The 18,012-nt window shown below is 39.6% G+C and overlaps 2 protein-coding genes across 3 annotated transcripts in view; both read left to right on the forward strand.

Moving 5' to 3' along the window:
* The first annotated feature begins 3,486 nt into the window (after nt 1-3,486).
* On the forward strand, nt 3,487-5,099 carry C4H2orf66 (chromosome 4 C2orf66 homolog). The gene is made up of 2 exons (XM_048344205.1): nt 3,487-3,609; nt 4,920-5,099. Exons 1-2 carry the CDS (start codon nt 3,487-3,489, stop codon nt 5,097-5,099), a joined length of 303 nt encoding a protein of 100 aa, XP_048200162.1.
* A 7,135-nt stretch (nt 5,100-12,234) lies between these two features.
* Gtf3c3 (general transcription factor IIIC subunit 3) overlaps nt 12,235-18,012 on the forward strand; it is a 34,522-nt gene continuing 28,744 nt past the window's right edge. The window contains exons 1-4 of one of the 2 annotated variants that reach the window (XM_048345049.1): nt 12,235-12,423; nt 14,115-14,226; nt 15,970-16,157; nt 17,199-17,322. In XM_048345049.1, the coding sequence (XP_048201006.1) occupies nt 12,322-12,423; nt 14,115-14,226; nt 15,970-16,157; nt 17,199-17,322 (526 nt within the window). In that variant the 5' untranslated portion in view covers nt 12,235-12,321. The remainder of the gene's footprint in view (nt 12,424-14,114; nt 14,227-15,969; nt 16,158-17,198; nt 17,323-18,012) is intronic. The other variant, XM_048345050.1, reaches the window with a different exon arrangement.

Below are 18,012 nucleotides of genomic sequence, written 5' to 3' on the forward strand. Positions count from 1 at the left end.
TCCCCCTCCCCCTTTCCCTCTCCCCCCATGAGTTGTTCAGTTGGTTTACACCAAACAGTTTTGCAAGTATTGCTTTGGGAATCGTTTGTCTTTTTAATCCTGTGTCTCTCGATTTTGGTATCCCCTTTCACTTTCCTAGTTCTAATACCAGTATATACAGTTTCCAATGTATTCAGATAAGATACAGTGATAGTGCAGGTACAACCACAGGAAGGGGATACAAGAGTATTATCAACAATAGAAGCTACGGTTTCACATGGCACGTTGAAAGTAATTACAACAGTGATGTAACACTCATTTCCATAACATGGAGTTCATTTCACTTAGCATTATCTTATGCATTCATAGGGGCATAGTTTTTAGGCTCTTGCAAATGAAAACAACATTGAGATTCCATCTCACCCCAGTAAGAATGTCCTATATCAAGAAAACTAACAATAATAAATGTTGGAGGGGATGTGGCCAAAAGGGAACCCTACTTCACTGTTGGTGGGAATGTAAACAGGTTCAGCCACTCTGGCAAGCAGTATGGAGATTCCTCAGAAGGCTAAACATACAGCTCCCCTATGACCCAACAGCCTCACTTTTGGGCATCTACCCAAAACACCAAAACAAGAACACACTAAAGCCACCAGCACAACAATGTTCATTGCAGCGCAATTTGTCATAGCTAAAATATGGAACCAACCCAGATGCCCCTCAGTAGACGAATGGATCAGGAAAATGTGGTACATAGACAAAATGGAATTTTATGCCTCTATCAGAAAGAATGACATTGCCCCATTCATAAGGAAATGGAAGGACTTGGAAAAAATTATACTAAGTGAAGTGAGCCAGACCCAAAGATACATGGACTCTATGGTCTCCCTCATAGGGAATAATTAGCACAGGTTTAGGCTAGTCACAGCAGAGGATCACTAAGTTCCTCTTTTTATTCCCCCCCCCATGATTTTCCTGAAATTTGCTGAGTATGGTTATCCATTTCTACATCAACAATTCTCATTTCTATTTCCTTCTCAGACCTCTCCTGGGAGCTTTAGCTCTCCGTGTCCAATTGCACACTCCTCATCGCTGCTAGGAGATCTCACGAACTACAGCCAGAGGAATTTTTTTTGAAATGCCAGTCCAATCAGCCCATTTAGATCCTTTAAGACCTTTCAATTGTGTAGCATTGCTTGCATAGAAAGGTCATCATCTGACCACCTCTGCAGCCCTGACTCTCCTCAGGCCCCCTTGGTTTCACCATCTCCTGAAACACTGATTTGCAGCTACTTTGGTGTGTCAGGCTCCCTTTCAACCACAGGGACTAGACACAGCTGCTTATGGTATAAACCTCCAGGTCCCTGTCTTCCTAAGATCACCTAGGTAACATCCAGTGAGCAGTTGCCAAGCCACTTCCTTGCAGAAGCCTCTCCTGACCCATGGGGCTGCATCACATGGCTCATTCTCCACTTTCTCTTCGCAACAATTATCTTTCCTATCCACAATGTATGGTGGAGTGATTCAATGAAAGTTTGTGTGCTATTACTCCTTGATCAGTGAGGCCAGAGGCTTATTTATCATCCTTCCTTCTGAATTATCCTCAAGGCTTAGTTCAGTGCCTGGCACCTAATAAGCTGTTGGTAAGAGGTTGTCTGTAAAAAAGTTCATTTCATTAAAAAGGCACAGGTCTGTAATTCCAGTACTTGAAAGGCTGAGGCAGGAGTTCATCAGTTTGAGGCCAGCCTCAGCTACATAATGACAGCTTGCTGCAAAAGAAAAGAAGAAACATTTATTGGAATGCATTGTAAACATATATGGAACTGTTAATACACTATAAATATACACCAAGAGGAGAAAAGAGAGGGGAGAAGAGACAGAGGGGAGGAGAGAAGAGGAGAGGAGTGGGAGGAGTGGGGAGGAGAAAGATTGTTGACTGTATGATCAAAGGAAATGAAGTAATGAAGGTCATAATCACTTGTTCAAGCTCAAGACAGCAAGTCTGAAACCATAAGCAGACATTCTATTTCTAGCCCGTATTACCAGCCTTCTCTTCAAGGAGCTTGTCCTGAATTTTGTTCTGAATCATTGGAATCAAAGCAACTATACAACTCATCAAATCCAATTTCTCAACCCTACCATTTTCTGCAGATGGCATTTATTCAACACGGGGATGCAATTCTTTTTTTTTTTTCCATGAAGCCAATGATATCATATTGCTCCCTTCTGATTGGGACATTATGGTAAGTTATGTCACTGTTTCAAACTTGGAAAGCTTCTAGATATTCTCAGAAGAAATTCAACATGTAAGTTTTTTTAAAGCAATTTTTTATCTCTTGCAATAGAATTACCTGTTCAAAAAATAATGCTGTTATTTTAAAAACTGATATCCCCAGAAGAACATTCTATTAGGTAGGTTAATCATCATCATGGTCCCAGCTGCTCTGTTCGAAACTTTTCTTAAATGTGAAAACGGAAAAAGCCACTTTGCTGTGTGGAAATGCCTTGTAGGTTTAATTTAAACACACACACACACACACACACACACACACACACACACACACACACACACTGCCCAGTGTTTCAGAAGTGGCTGGTCCCCTTACAAGATACCTAGGTTACCCCTGACACCAGGGTCTTTGTGCCATGGATGAAAATGGATTCATTATTTCTGAACTCCCTCTGCTCACGTCAGTGACTCCCACCTGCAGCCCGTCCCCTGGTATAAGTATCTGTAAATCTTCCTGCAGACTGTAGGCAGGCCGACCTACAAGGGCCAGCCAAATCAAGCTCCTGGTAAGCCTTACTCTCTGCCCTTTGGGTTTCAGTTTCCCTTTTGACATGGGGATGGAAGACTGTCCCTATTTGCATTGGGGTGGCATGTCTGTCTGACTGACTCTGTGTGTGTGTGTGTGTGTGTGTGTGTGTGTGTGTGTGTGTGTGTGTGTGTGTGTGTCATTTCTCACTTTAGGATATGTGCAGTAATTTTTTTCTCCTACTTTTAAATTTTTTCTCTTCTAAAAGACTGTGAAGACTGTTAAAAAAAGGTTTTGGGATTTCTGGTTTTGTTTTAAAATTTGCACTTTCTTTGGAGATAATAAAGTGTGCAATTTTTTTTGCCAGTCCTGGGGCTTGAACTCAGGGCCTGAACACTGTCCCTGGCTTCTTTTTGCTCAAGGCTAGCACTCTACCACGTGAGTCACAGTGCATTTTTCACAAGTAAAAATATATACCCAAACTTTCTAGGTCATATTTGGTATTGCTTTTGCTCATCACTGTATAATCTCATAATCATAAACAAAGAATACCTCAAGCTAACTAACCGGATTTGGAGAACCTCAATGAATCTGGACAGAAGATGATTGTAAAGTTTCAGTGACCTGATATACAATTTCTCTCTCTTGTCTGACCCTATAAGTGTTTCCTCTTTCCCTTCTCTGATAGAGTCTCTTAATTACCATTATCATTCCTCTGGTCCCTCCGTTTATCCAGCTTCACCAGATCATGATGGCCAATGTCCATCTCCTGCTGCTGTGTGCTGCCCTGGTGTTTACTAGCCATGTGCATGGAGCCACACTGAGAAATGAAGATAAATGGAAGCCCCTCAGCAACCCCAGGAACAGAGAGCTGGTAAGAACACAGCCGGCACATGTGGGCCACTGAGGGAACTGGAATGATGGGTTCTGTATTCTAGAGCACAATGGAGAGGAGATGATATGGAGGTGGAGAAGGTTCCCAATAGAACAGGACCAGGGATTTGACAGCTGGGTGACTACTGTTCTGTCATTTCTCTTGCCATTATACATTTGTTTCTGTAAGAAGAAATAAATTTTTGACTAGAGATAATCATGTATATGTATACGCACAGCACATTATGCTTGTAAATGATGATGGATGAATAGATGATGGTATAGATGACAGATAGATGATAGAGATACATAGGTAGATAGATATATAGAACTTTATAGTATTTGTTTCTAATACATTCAGAATCAGTGGTAATGACTAGAGGACTAAGCGGTAAAGCACTTGCCTAGCATGTGTGAGGCCTTGGAATTAATCTCTAGTATGAGAGATAGGCAGTTGAGGGGAGAGAGGGACAGAGACTGAATGGAAATAATGAGGAATTGCTATTTGTTCAAACAGATGATCAAGTAACCCGTGCTTACAAACCATAATTGCAAAAAAAATTGAAAGTTGATTCTGCATCATTACCAAGCATCTTTTCAAAATGCTGTTTTCTAAAAAATAGATCAGTCAAAAGTGTGACAAATATAATAAGCGTACAAATACAAGTGCTTCCAAATATAACTGTAAGATTAAAACAAACCGAGCTAAACTTTGTGCAGAGCTTCTTGGTGTTCGTTCCTGTCACGAATCTGGAAAAACCCTGCTTAGAAAAGAAACCACTGTAGCAGGCAGGGGTGGACATGGCCTTCACCAAAAAAGACCCTAGCTGGTTGCTGTGGCATTCAGTTACACCTCTGACCTGAGTGCTCAGAGATACTGTACCCAGAATTCTCTGCATACAGTGTTGTTAAATACTGGATCTTCGGTCTTGATTTTCACCAAGAGTGATGGACCATCTGCCTTATTGAGGGCTTAAATATCAGAGAGAAAAGGGTGGGGACGGAGGTGGAGGAGGAGAAAAGGTCAAGCCACCACCACCACTTCCTCCTCCTCCTCCTCCTCTTCCTTCCTCCTCCTCCTCTTCCTTTCTCCCCTCCCTCCCTCCCTCCCTCCCTTCCTTCCTTCCTTCCTTCCTTCCGTCCTTCCTTCCTTCCTTCCTTCTTTTTCACTCTTTCATTTTTCAACAAGCTACTACCTAGATTAGCCTTAAAATCCATTCTGGAAGGAAAAGACTGGAGGAAAATTAAATTTTGAATGCTTTTGAGGTTTCATTTTCTACATGGTGTTGACCATTTGCCTTCTCTTTTTAGTTTTTCAGAAGCCTTCAAGCATATTTTAAGGGCAGAGGTCTTGATCTAGGGAAGTTTCCAAATATTTTCTCCATGAATGAGAATCCCAGGCCCCTATCCTTCCAACCAGAGAGTATTGCTGCTGCATTTGCAGACTATGAAGAGCAGAGAAACTCCTTCCCTAATCACCTTAAAGGCTGAACGTTTCCTCTGAGATCAGGTAAAAGCTGCCACTTTAACCTCAGGATTTGTCCAATGTACAACTTATGAAGTAGTTTTATATTCCCTAAGTACTGGATCTGGAAGTATTTCTTTGGCAAATGATTTTATTTCATCATAGAAATAAATGCCTCATTTTCATTATATACATTATTGTTAAATATCCAGCTTTGGGTCAGATATTTTATAGTCTTTTTTTTTTTTTGTATGTGTGCCAGTCCTGGGTCTTGAACTTAGGGCCTGGGTGCTGTCTTTGAGCTTTTGTGCTCAAGTCTAGTGTTCTACCACCTGAGCCACACCTTTGCTTCTGGCTTTCTGGTGGTTAGCTATAGATAAGAGTCTCACAGACTTTCCTACCTGGGCTGGCATTGAACCAACATTTTCAGATCTCAGCCTCATGGGTAGTTAGGATTATAAGCGTGAGCCACCAGAGCTTGGCCTGAAAGATAATTTTTTAAAAGTTAGTTATGACTTTTAAGGCATATCTTTTTCTAGGGAAAATATATTAAAATGGTAGAATTGTCACTCTCAATATGATTATTAAATCAATGAAATAGTCTATACTCTTACCTATATCAGAAATTATACATGAAGAAATACATCAAATGAAACAGTTGGGTTAAGTAGGAAATAAAAGTTAAAAGAATTATTCTTTTTTATTTTCACTGATTGTATGTGTATTTTTCTATTAAACTTTTTTCTTTATTGTCAAAGTGTGGTACAGAGGGGTTACAGATTCATATTTAAGGCAGTGAGCACACTTCTTGTTCAACTTGTATTTTTAAATAAATTTTATTGCCAGATGACTGTGACTGAGATCTGAGGATCAAGATTCCAAACCAGCCCAGGCCAGAAACTCTTCTAGATGCTTATCTCTAATTAACAATCAAAAGGCTGGAAATGGAACTGGGATCAAGTGATATGGAGAAAAAGAGCTCCAACCAAACACTTAGTGACAATTCCCAGGCCCTGAGTTCAAGCCCCAGGATTGGTACCAAATAAAATAAAACAAAGTTTATTTTTCAAGGAAGTTACAGTATGAAAAAAAATGAGAAGAATAAAATACAAAGAAGATTCATGTATCCCATCCCCCTCCAGTTTTCCAATTTATTATTACCATCTTTATTACCTTGGTACATTTGTTATAAATGATTGAGTCCATGTTGACACATAAATACGAACAAAAAATTCATCGTTTAACTCATTAAGGTTCATTCTTGCCTAACACCAGTAATGCAGTTCTATGAGTTTACCAAATACATAGTGCATGCACCCATCTGTACAACATTGTATGGAGCAGTTTAACTACCTTCTTCCCCAGCCCCCAGGTCTCCTGTGCTGCCTTCCCACCATAGACCCTCTGGGCCACACAAATCTTATTAATGACTCTGTAGTGTCTTCTTTTCCAAGTGTCACATGGTTGGAATTCTATAGTTTGTAGTCTTTTCATATTTGTTTCTTTCTCTTGCTAACCTACCTTTGTGGACTGTTTGTATTCTTTATGGCTAAAAAAGAGTGATTCTTTTAGGAAGTACTGTACATATTTTTGATCTTGAATTTCCTTAGAGAAAAAATAAAAATGGCATTTTTGTCTCATATGAAAGACATTAAAATGCAGATGTATGTTAGGCGTGCATTTTATTATTTTTTTAAAGTTCTTACCAAATTCATTCATTTGGGTTTTTTAAACTTATTTATTTATTTACTTATGTGCTAGTAATAGGGCTTGAATTCAGTCTCACACTGTCACTTGGTTTTTAAGCTTAAGTCTGGAACACTACCACTTGAGCCACATTTCTACTGGTTAATATTGGTTAATTGGAGATAATAGTCTCATAGACTTCTGTCTGGTCTGGCTTCAAACTTCAATCCTCAGATCTCAGTCACTTGAATAGCACCCAGCTAATATGTACTATTGTTTTAAATTTAGTATAGGGCATTCCAAGCAAGCACATTATGATTCTATTTGAGTGACAAAAGGAGGTAAATCATAATTGGAATCTTTTATTCTCCATCATTGGATGGATGAATGGTAATAAAGTATAGTTGTGACATAGTTCTCTTAACTGCAATTGCTTATAAATATATAAAACTATATTTATAAATATATAAAACTATTCTGAAATGAAGATGTGACTTACTAAGTGAAGTATGAACTTGAATACTGACTTAACATGAAAAGATAAGATGGAATAAACAGAATGATGTTAATGGTTCCCCATGACTATTCTCACTTGGTTATCAGGACCTTGGTTATCAGATGCTAAATAAAGAACAGTTATTAATACCACAGTCCCTTACTGTGAAGCCGACAAGTTGTCAGCCTTTGTCTAGCCACCTATAAATTGTCTCTTCTAATTTCTACTTCACAGGAAAGTTTCATACAAATACTTTTCTGTGAGACGGGGTAATAGTTAAGGGCAGGGCACTAAGAAAGTATTTAGGTACAGTGTTGTAATATAGGAGATATTTAATTTGGAAAGAAACAGTGGGGCTTCTGATTTGGAGTCGTCGTTTTCATAATTACATAATTACATCCCTAACATCTCTGAGTATGGAATCAGACCTGGTGGTCTTAGCTTTGATCACAAGTAGTCTTCCTTTCCTATTTCATTCTAACAGTGGCTTTTTTTTCCTTTCCAGGTGTCTGACCATTTTAAGCTGTAGCAGAAGCTTCTTAGTAGAAAAACTCAACCATGGTTAAGGCTAAACATGTGTGTGTGTGTGTGTGTGTGTGTGTGTGTGTGTGTTTATCCTGTGTTTATTTGTACATATTTTATCCCACACTTGCATATTGATATATACTTTGCTGAAACTTTGAGACACATATATACATATATTTTAGAGAGATTGATTTTGCAGCATTTTCATCCCAGAACTATGCATATCTATGTAGAGCACTGTATGTATTTGTAAGAGTTACAAGAGCACCACAAAGAGAAAAGATGATAATATGCCAAATCAGATGTTTTCCTTAAAATTGTCTTATAAACTTGAGTCTGGTCTGGGCATGATGGTACCTGAAATCTCAGCTACTTACAAGGCAGGGGAAGGAGGGTTGAGACCATCAATACCACCTTGAAAAACAACCTGAAAGTGAAAGAACTGGAATGTAGCTAAAGTAGTAGAGCAAGTACAAGGCCTTGAGTTCAATCCACAGTGCTGGCAATGTAGACTTCTCTTCTATATTCATTACTTTTTATCAATCAACATTGTATTTGAAAAGGACTTTACTTATATTTCTAATACATTATATTCTGTTATATAGTAGGGGGTTGGTTTAAGATTTGTCTTTCCCCTAAAAAGAGTTTGCATTCCCACTTTTTAACATATGCTATTGAAAGACTTTATTGTGTTCATTTCATACAAATGAAGGTGGTATATATCCACAATGGAGTTGAAACAAAGCACAGAATAAGGTCTCTTGGGAAATGCTTTCGTTCTACTATGCTCAGTGGTGGACACTGTCTATGCTAAATATCCCAGCCACACTTCAGCCCTCACTCTTCAACACAACCTCCTCAAGAGTAAAACGAAAATGGCAAATTATCTTCTTTTCCAGCCATTCTCCTTTCCATACCATAACTTATTATTATTTATTCTGATTCCCGTGTTTATTTGACATAGCTACTTTTTCTGCATCATGGATATATTGAAATCATTTTCTGTGATTCAAGCAAAGGGAAGATGGCATTGAACATAAGCACCATTGTCCTAATGTGCCTAGCCTATATTTCAAAGTAGTTTACTGTGGCTTTTTTTTGTGGATTATTGATATTGAATCTGAAGAATAAAATATTTGTGCAAGAACAAAGTTTGTGTCTGGTTTAGTATGTTCTATGATAGTGAGTTGTGTATATGTGTCTGTTTTTCCCAGAGGTTGTAAGGTCTTTGTAAGCTGAGACCTTATTTAATTCATCTTTACTTCCCTAGCCCCAAGCGTAATGTATAGCGTGCAGCAAGTGTTCAATAAACACTTGGCCAATTGAAGCAGGTATGCACTTCACATGACAAAGGAAGCTGCTTTTAGTTTACAATGTTTTTACCATTTGAAAATGTAATTACTGAAAACCATAAAAGTATAGCTTATTCAAATTAATGTCAGAGTCATGTGTGACATATCATTGTGGAGTTCCACTCAAGACCAGCAACTGGTTTTCCCTGTGTAACCACTACCCCTTTTCTGGGGTGAAGATTGTCCTAAACAGAATTCTTATCAGTTCAGGGCCTTGAGATAGAGGGGCATGTAATGGGATGCTGCAGGCTTGCAAAATCTCAGGACAAGGCCATGCACCTGCACACTCCTCATGATTGGTCACTATGAATGGCATTATGGCTGTGCTGCCGTTGCCAGTTGGAGAAGGCTGTCATAGTCACAGTATGTGACTATGTGGTACCTCTGGTTCTCAGACACCATATGTTAGTAATTTCCTCATCCTGACCCATCATTTTGACATTGAAATCCTCTTTTCACAAATTTCTAAAACCCACGAGGAAGACAAGTATAGCTAAGAAGATAGCAGGGTTGTAGTGTTGTGTTTTTTTTTTTAATAGAAAACAAATCTGTTGTTGGCTGTCAGGACCTCATTCCCAGGTCGTGGTCTTTTGTTCTCTGACCTAGATCCAGTGTGCTCCACAGGTGTTAAGAGTGTGAGGTTCTAGTCTCCCTTCAAGCTACAAACCAATCTTCTGAATTTTACTAATCCTGGCAATGAGACTCCTGAGTCCAAGACAATTGATTTGTGACAGGTGCAGCAGGCAGCATGGGTTTTTATTTCATGTGGGTTTTCCTTATTCCCTAGATATGGAAGGAGGTATCTGGATGGGGGTTCAGGGCTTTGCTGGGAACAAGTGTGTTTGTGCCAAAGTTAAGGAGCTGCAAACACAGAGACTCCAGTCTTATAATAGGACTACTAACAAACATGCTCCACAAGGAAACATGATTTTTATTATACTGGTCAGAAAACAAATCTGCTTCCGGAAGGAGATGTATGCTCTATAATGATGAGGCCTAGGATATAGCTTCCTCTAGGTTTTGCAAGAAAGTCAAAGGCCCATGGGAAAGCAAAACACTATAACTTCTCCAGGCCTCCTCCTCCAGACAAGAAGAAAGGACACAATAGTTTCTTCTTTTTGTGCCTGTTCTTTAGTACTATTGTTATGACCTGAGTTCCGTGTGCTGCTTCCTTTAGATTTTCCATTTTTATTCTCAAAAAATCCACCTGAAAGACCAAAATGTTTCTTCTCGCTATTTTTTTATGACTGCTTTAACAATTTGGTTTCATCTCAAGGTAATATGGATACTTCTGACTCACCAAGGAACAAATTACTACAGGAAGTGGAGAAAAAAGGAAAACAGGAAGATTGAAATTATAAGATATTCTGCTACACTTTTTTTTTTGCTTGGACTCAGGGCCTGAGCACTGTCCCTGGCTTCTTTTTGCTCAAGGCTAGCACTCTACCTCTTGAGCCACTTCCAGTCTTTTCTGATTATGTAGTGCTGACGAATAAAACCCAGAGCTTTGTGCATGCTAGGCAAGCACCCTGTGACTAAGTCACATTCCCAGCCCTCTGCTACACTTTTAACTATAAAAATATTTTCATGTCATAAAGATGTTCCTGATCAGATCAATTAGTCTTCTACCTCCATTCACTACTCCCGTTTTTCTTTGATATGAATCTGCACCTCCAGGCTTTTTATTCTCATATGCCAGGCAATCCGCAATAAAACAAATTAAGCCATTTGGGCCTTAGAAAGATTTTCTTCTTTCCAGGTACCCACTCTTCCTAACTTTGGTCCTTTTCTTTTCCCTGTGAGAGTTAGGGCTGCAGACAGTTGGCTTCTTAGATATAGTTTCCCTAACTGCCTAGAAAATGTCAGGAGACAAATCCTATGAGTGATATCCATGGATACTATAACACATGCTATCTTCTCACCTTCCATATTTTATGCTGGGTAGGCTGCTGCAACTCCTTTCTCTTGAGAAAAGGGGTGACTCCTAGCTGTGAGATATTTTCCTTTCACCTGACATGCTACTTTTACAGGTCCTAGCGCCTCATTTAGCCATTCTGATGCTACTTACCTTCACCTGGAATATTGTAAAGATGGTCAAATGATAAACTCTCTATAGTTTGTATCTAACTTTCGCTGAGTATGAACTCAATTTCCTGGCTCCAGATTCCAAAGGCATGTACATTGCTATATAATTGGATTCACAGTGTGTTTTTAACTAATTTATTTTTTTATTGTTATTATAAGGTGATGTACCAAGGAGTTACAGTTACATAGATCAGATAAAGTATACATTTCTTTTTGGACAGTGTCACCACTTCCTTTGCTCTCTCCAATAATTCCCTCCCATCTCCACCCACAAGTTCATTTTCAACATAGTGTCTAGTGAGTACCACTGCTGCATTTATTCACGCCACGCTGGCGTAGAACAACTAAGGCTGTTCTCAGTATGTTTATAGTTAATGTCTCTAGAATAGGACAAGCAAAAAAATGTAACCCAGAAGAGTGTGTAGGACTTGAAAAAATAATTCCATTGAGGGGAAACGCCACCATCATGATTATACACATGGCATTGAAGCCAGAGACTAGAGTTCAAATCCTGGATGTTAGAGGTATGGTTGTAGATCAGTGGTAGAGTTGGTGCTTAAACATGCCTGAGACCTCGGTTCCACCTCCAGAACCAAAAATAAAAACAAAATAAAAACCCAAAACAAAATATTTCTAGTGTTTATCCTATCCAGGATTGTAGTGTTAGAAATAACTTCCACTTCAAAGGATTGTCCTGAGAGAAGTATGCAATATGCCCAAGACAGTAGATGGCCTAGGTGGGTAACAATGTATGAACTCCAATTGCTTGATCCTTTCTAAAACAAGCTTACACCTCCAGCCTTGAAGCATATTTCCCACCTGCTTCATGAAGGTGGGTGGGGAGCGGAAGGAGGCGGGTCCTCCGCGCAAAGTACCCGTCTGGAGCGTCCGGGTCCCACTCCACCCGGCCTAAGGAAGGCCCAGGCCCAAAAGGAGGCCGGAACCCAAGCGCCGCGACTGCAGTGCAGGTCCGGCGTGTTTCCTGGACGGACATCAGCTCGTTTCTCTGTCCGTCTTCTTAGCGTTCCGGGTGCGCCAGTTCAAGTCGTGGCCGCTGCTCTTCCGGTTCTCTGTGTCGGTACCGCTCGAGCCGATTCTGTAGCTATGTCGGGGTTCAGCCCAGAACTCATCGACTACCTGGAAGGGAAAATCTCCTTTGAAGAGTTTGAGAGGCGGAGGGAGGAGAGGAAGACCCGGGAGAAGAAAGTGAGACGCTCGGCGGGGGCGCCCTCGGGCTTGCGGCCCGGACATGTTGGGGGGTGGGGGGCGGGCCGGGCCGGGCCGGGCGGGACTCCCACAGCTTCTCCCTATCGGTGGGAAGCCCTGGGACCCTCGTCCCCGACCGACCGCGGCTCCTCTGCAGACATTTTCCCCTCCGAAGGGCCCAGGTCTCGCCGCCAGCTTCTCCTCCAGGCTCTGATGCCTGCGCGGCCCCGTCTGTGGCTTCAATGAAGCCGTGGGGAAGAGTGGAGCGCAGATTCTCACTAGTTCGAGTCCTAGCTTCCATATAAAGTGGTTTGTAACCGTGGACTGGCAACTCACCTCTTTCCATCAGGTCTCCATTTTTCTTCTCTTTCTTTCTTTGTGTTTGTGCCTGTCCCGGGCCTTGAACTCGGGGCCCCTGCGCTGGCCATGAGGATTTTTGCTCAACACTTCCCAAGCAAATGGATTTTCATAAATTGAGTACGTAAATTTGGAACTACGCAGTGTAGAAACACTGCCGTTGAATTGCATTTTACTGCCCACTAATTTATTTATTTGCTTGTTTTAGGGCTTGGACTCAGGACCTGAGTGCTGTCCCTGAGCTTTTTGCTCAAAGCTAGTGCTCTACCACTGAGCCACAGAGCCACTTCCAGCTTTTTGGTGATTAATTGGACATAAGAATTTCACAGGTCTTTCCTGCCCGGGCTGGATTTGAACCATGATCTTCATATCTTAGCCTCCTGAGTAGCTAGGATTACAGGCATGAGCCACCAAATTCCTGTCAGTTTGTCCATTTCTAAGCGGAAAGGTTGAGCTCTCTTTACCCCCTCCCCAGTGTTACCCATGAGAGCTGCATAGCTGCATCCTGAATCCCCAGCTCCTGTGATAGTTTTTGGTTCTTCCATTGATGTGATGGGATCTTCACACATAAAACAAGTGAATGTACTTGTCTGATAATAAGGATATTTTCAATTATGCCCCTTTTTGTTATTATTTTATTACTATTACTGTTATGGCTGTGTTGGGATTTAGGCTCAGGGCTTCCAGACCTCCACCGTTTGAGTCATACCTTCACCCCCTTTGGCTTTGGTTATTCTTGAGATCCTAGTTATGCTTCCTTCAATAGCAAGGAAGATAGGCCATGCCACTTCCTGTAGCTTTTTCTGTTGAGATGGGGTCTTTTTCTGTTGTGAACTTTTGCCAGAACTGTCCTTGAACTGCTATCCTCAGAATCTAAGCCTTTGGCTTAGATGTAGCTACGATTAGAGGCATGAGCTACCATGCCTGTACCTTATACCTTATTTTTCATATTTATCAAGAAATAGGAAAAATGGACTATCTACATATATTTTTACTTTTCTAAAGTCCATAGAATATAAACACAATCAAACTTCTTGAAGTTACCTTGTTGTTTCTTATTTTATTTGACAAAGGGGCTGTTGTATTTTTTTAAAGTGTTACAGAGTTAACACTTTTAAATACTTTCTAAGCACATGACTTTAGACCACAAGGTAAAATCTAAGTACTGTCAATGGCAGTTGGTGAAATATTACCAAATATTCATTGTGTAATTAAATTTGACATTTATGTGTAGAGACTTGTTTTATTAGTAGAAAATTAGCCATATACCCTATTCTCAACTAGAAAGAGCCAGTCATTAGTTTTTGGAATCAGTTAACTTAACTAATTTTCAGAGTCTTCAGGAAAAAGGAAAATTAGCAGCTGAAGAGAACCCAGATGATTCTGAAGTTCCATCATCATCAGGAATCAGCTCTACCAAGTCCCAGGACAAAGATGGCAATGAAGGTACCTTGAGATCATTTGCCACCTGAGTTAAATGTTGAGTAATTTAGTGAAAACATTTTCTTATTCATTGCCATGATACTGTGTTGTGGTTTATCAGAAGAGTACTGTTCAGTATATAGTAGCTGCCCAAATATTTTCAGTCATTGTATATAATGATGGTTATTTTGGAGAATTTCACTGGTAGAAACGTGTTTCAAGTAGGTATATTCATCTGGGGAACTTTTTTTTTTTTTAAACTGGGGGCAATTTAGCCTGATGTTTTAAATTAGCACCCTCAATTACAAAATACTTTCAGGCTATACTCCCCCAAATTATGCTTAAACTAACTTCCTTCAACCCTTGTCATATTGGAAGGCTGATCATATGGGACTTCACATACATATCGATTTAGGATCTAGTCCTTCCTTAACTTTTCATGTCCAGATACTATGTCTGGTTAGTCCATCTAGGCTTAATCCATTAAAGCCTACTTGATCAGCTTATATGCAAATTTATTAGTTTCTAGTGATTGATAAACTTTTCTAATGATGAGAATGCTGGCAGTAGCTCATGCTATCCATTTGCCCATGTCAAGTTTTACTTAGGATGCTAAACTGTCAACTAGGAGGTAGTTTCATGTATAGGGCCTAATTGAAGAGCTGAAGTAAGCTAGTTTTGGTTAGTAGTAAGTTGGTAGTAAGCCTTTATTACAAGAATACAGAAACCTTTTGATGGAAACAATCTTTATGCCTACCTCTCTGAACCATGTAGGAAAGAAGGAAAAAAGATGAAAGAGAACTGAGGCTAAAGTTTCTTAGTTTGCCAGACAAGTGGTGAGAAAAATGGCTGAAGTTCTGACAAGCTTCCTTATCTGTGCAGTGGAGTCCACTTCTCAGCATGAGCAGTCAAGTACATAAGAACTGGCTGCATCTGTCAGAATAATCCTGTCAAATTTAAAGAGATATGTGGCTGCCTATTTCCTAGGAAATAATTGTCACATTTCTTTTCTTAAAAAAAAATTGTCATATTGTTGCCAGGACTCTGTACTCTTGCCAGGATACTTGGTGAGTGTGACTATGTATGTGGAAGGGGTCAGTTTTGAAGAAGCATTGGCAAAACTTAATGGGAATATATAGTCTCTAAGATGTTGTCTTTTTTCCTTCTGGACATTGTTTTAATACCACTTCTGAATTCTTGCTCTTGAGCTCCTTTTGTACAAATCATGCAGGTGTGTGTGTGTTTGTGTTTGAATCCTGGGATTTGAACTCAGGATCTGGGTGCTGTCCTTGAGCTTTTGTGCTTCTGTTTTCCTCATAGTTTTGCCTATATGTCTGAATGAAGCCTAAAGGATGATCCAGCCATTCGTACAGAGTAATAAAAAAACAGGGCTTTTGACAGCTTTTCTTTGTATTTTAGGGGAGTGTTCATTTACTATATTTCACTTGAAAGCTTGATGATGTTGTTGGATGCTGTCTTCCAGTCCTGGGACTTGAATTCAGGGCCTGTGCACCGTCTTTGAGCTTCGTTTGCTCAAGGCTAGCACTCTACTACTTGAGCCACAGTGCCACTTTTGTTTTTTTCTGTTTATGTGGTACTGAAGAATCGAACTCAGGGCTTCATGCATGCTAAGCAAGCTCTCTACCACTAAGCCACATTCCCAGCCCTGGAGACTGTCCTTTATACTTTGGAAAACTAGAGTTCTGTTTTCTTTTGACTACTAAGTATTCTAAGGATTTTTTTTCAACTTCAACATGTCTTCCTTAGGAGAAACATCAGATGGAGTGAGTAAGTCTGTTCATAAGGTCTTTGCTTCCATGCTTGGAGAGACTGAAGATGATGAGGAAGAAGAGGAAGAGGAGGAGGAAGAGGAGGAAACACCAGAGCAGCCCACTGCAGGGGATGTCTTTGTACTGGAGATGGTTCTCAATCGTGAGACCAAGAAAATGATGAAAGTAAATTGTTCTCTTTTTCTTTTGGTGTTTATGAATAGCATAAGAAGATGACATAGTCATTGAAAAGGAAGCTTTAAATTATACTGGGGAAATAGTAGAAAGAAAGGGAAAACATTTCTTGATGTTTTTATAAGAACCTTAGTGACTCATGTGTCTATATGTATTGTAGTTTTGCTATTGAAAGGTCCATAGTTAGCCAGGCACTGATGACTCATGCCTGTAATCCTAGCTACTCAGGATGCTAAAATTTGAGGATCACAGTTTAAAGCCAGTTCAGGCAGGAAACTCCATGAGATTCTTTCCTCCAATTAACCACCAGAAAACTGGAAATAGAGCTGTGGCTCAAAGTGGTAAAGAGCTAGCCTTGAGCAAAAAAGTTCAGAGACAGCACCCAGGCTCTGAATTCAAGCCATATGACCGACTAAAAAAAAAAAAAAAAAAAAAAAGGTCCATAGTAAAGTATTTTTTTAACCAAGTTTATTCTGAGTAGATAAATTTGGAAGAAGTTTCTTTAGTAGAGCCTATCATAGACGTTTCCTAGCATGTAAATCTATGCATTATCCTAATCAGTCGTTTAGCAGTTGCTAGCCATTGGAATTTTGTTTTGCTTATACATTTTACTGTGCTTTGAACCTTCTCCAAAGGGGTTTTGTTTTTTACTTCCTTACATACTCCTTTCTCTGTAGAATATCAGGATATCATCTGTTCTTTCTTTCACTTTTTATTCCCCCTACAATTATACTTTAATGTTAAAGAGTCAGAATGGTAACTTTAGTAGTACTTAATTCTGGGTTTAGAAGATTAAGATTGAGAGGGAAATTTCAGTTACATCATGTCCAATTTTAATATAGTTGAAATTAAAATCTAAGCTTGTACTGTATTTTAGCATAGCTAAGTTAAATTGATTTTTAAATTAAATTGGTTTATTTATTGTCAAAGTGATGTAAAGAAGGGTTACAGTTTCATACTGTATGAGGGAGGAGGTAACAAGTTTGAAGAGAAATGTACTCACTGCCCTATGTATGTCTTTTTTATATATAGGAGAAAAGACCTCGGAGTAAACTTCCCAGAGCTCTGAGAGGTCTCATGGGAGAAGCCAATATTCGCTTTGCTCGAGGAGAACGTGAAGAGGCAATATTGATGTGCATGGAAATCATAAGACAAGGTGTTTTCAGTGGGGGCTTTATTCATAATAGCATTTAATGCTCAGTAAAACTATTGAGGGCGCTCTTCCTTCTGTTATTTGCAAAATATATTCAGAAGTTGGAGGTAATAGTTTCTGGTAACAATTATCTTTTCACATTAAGTAGGAATTGTTACTAAAGAAGTGAGAACCATAGGCTATGACTCAGTGAAATACCATTAACATTGATCGCACTTCTGTAGGCTCTCTGTTTTTGTTTTCTTTTGATTTTAGGAATTTTACACTTTTGTACTGTTAATAGTTAATTTATCAACTTATTTGTTGGTATTGGTACTGGGGCTTTAACTCAGGGCCCAGTGTTCTCACTTGGCTTTTTCACTCAAGGCTGGCTCTCTACAACTTGAGCCACAGTTCTTCTTCAGGCTTTTTGCTGAGTAGCAATTAGAGTCTCATGGACTCTTCTGCCCAGGCTGGCTTTGAACCAGCATCCTGAGATCTTAACTTTCAGAGTAGCTATGTTTACAGGAGTGAGCCACCAGCACTTGGCTTGTTAATATTTTTTATTTCTTTCATTATTATTATTTTTTATTTATTGTGGTACAGAGGATTGAGCCTGGGTTACCTTCAGCCCATGTTTTTTGAAATGGAGAGCATGTTATGTTAAAATCACTTAAAGAGTGTTCTTTTATTCCTTTTATTTTCAAGATTTGC

The sequence above is a fragment of the Perognathus longimembris genome, chromosome 4 (genome assembly GCF_023159225.1).
Source record: "Perognathus longimembris pacificus isolate PPM17 chromosome 4, ASM2315922v1, whole genome shotgun sequence".
Lineage (NCBI taxonomy): Eukaryota > Metazoa > Chordata > Mammalia > Rodentia > Heteromyidae > Perognathus > Perognathus longimembris.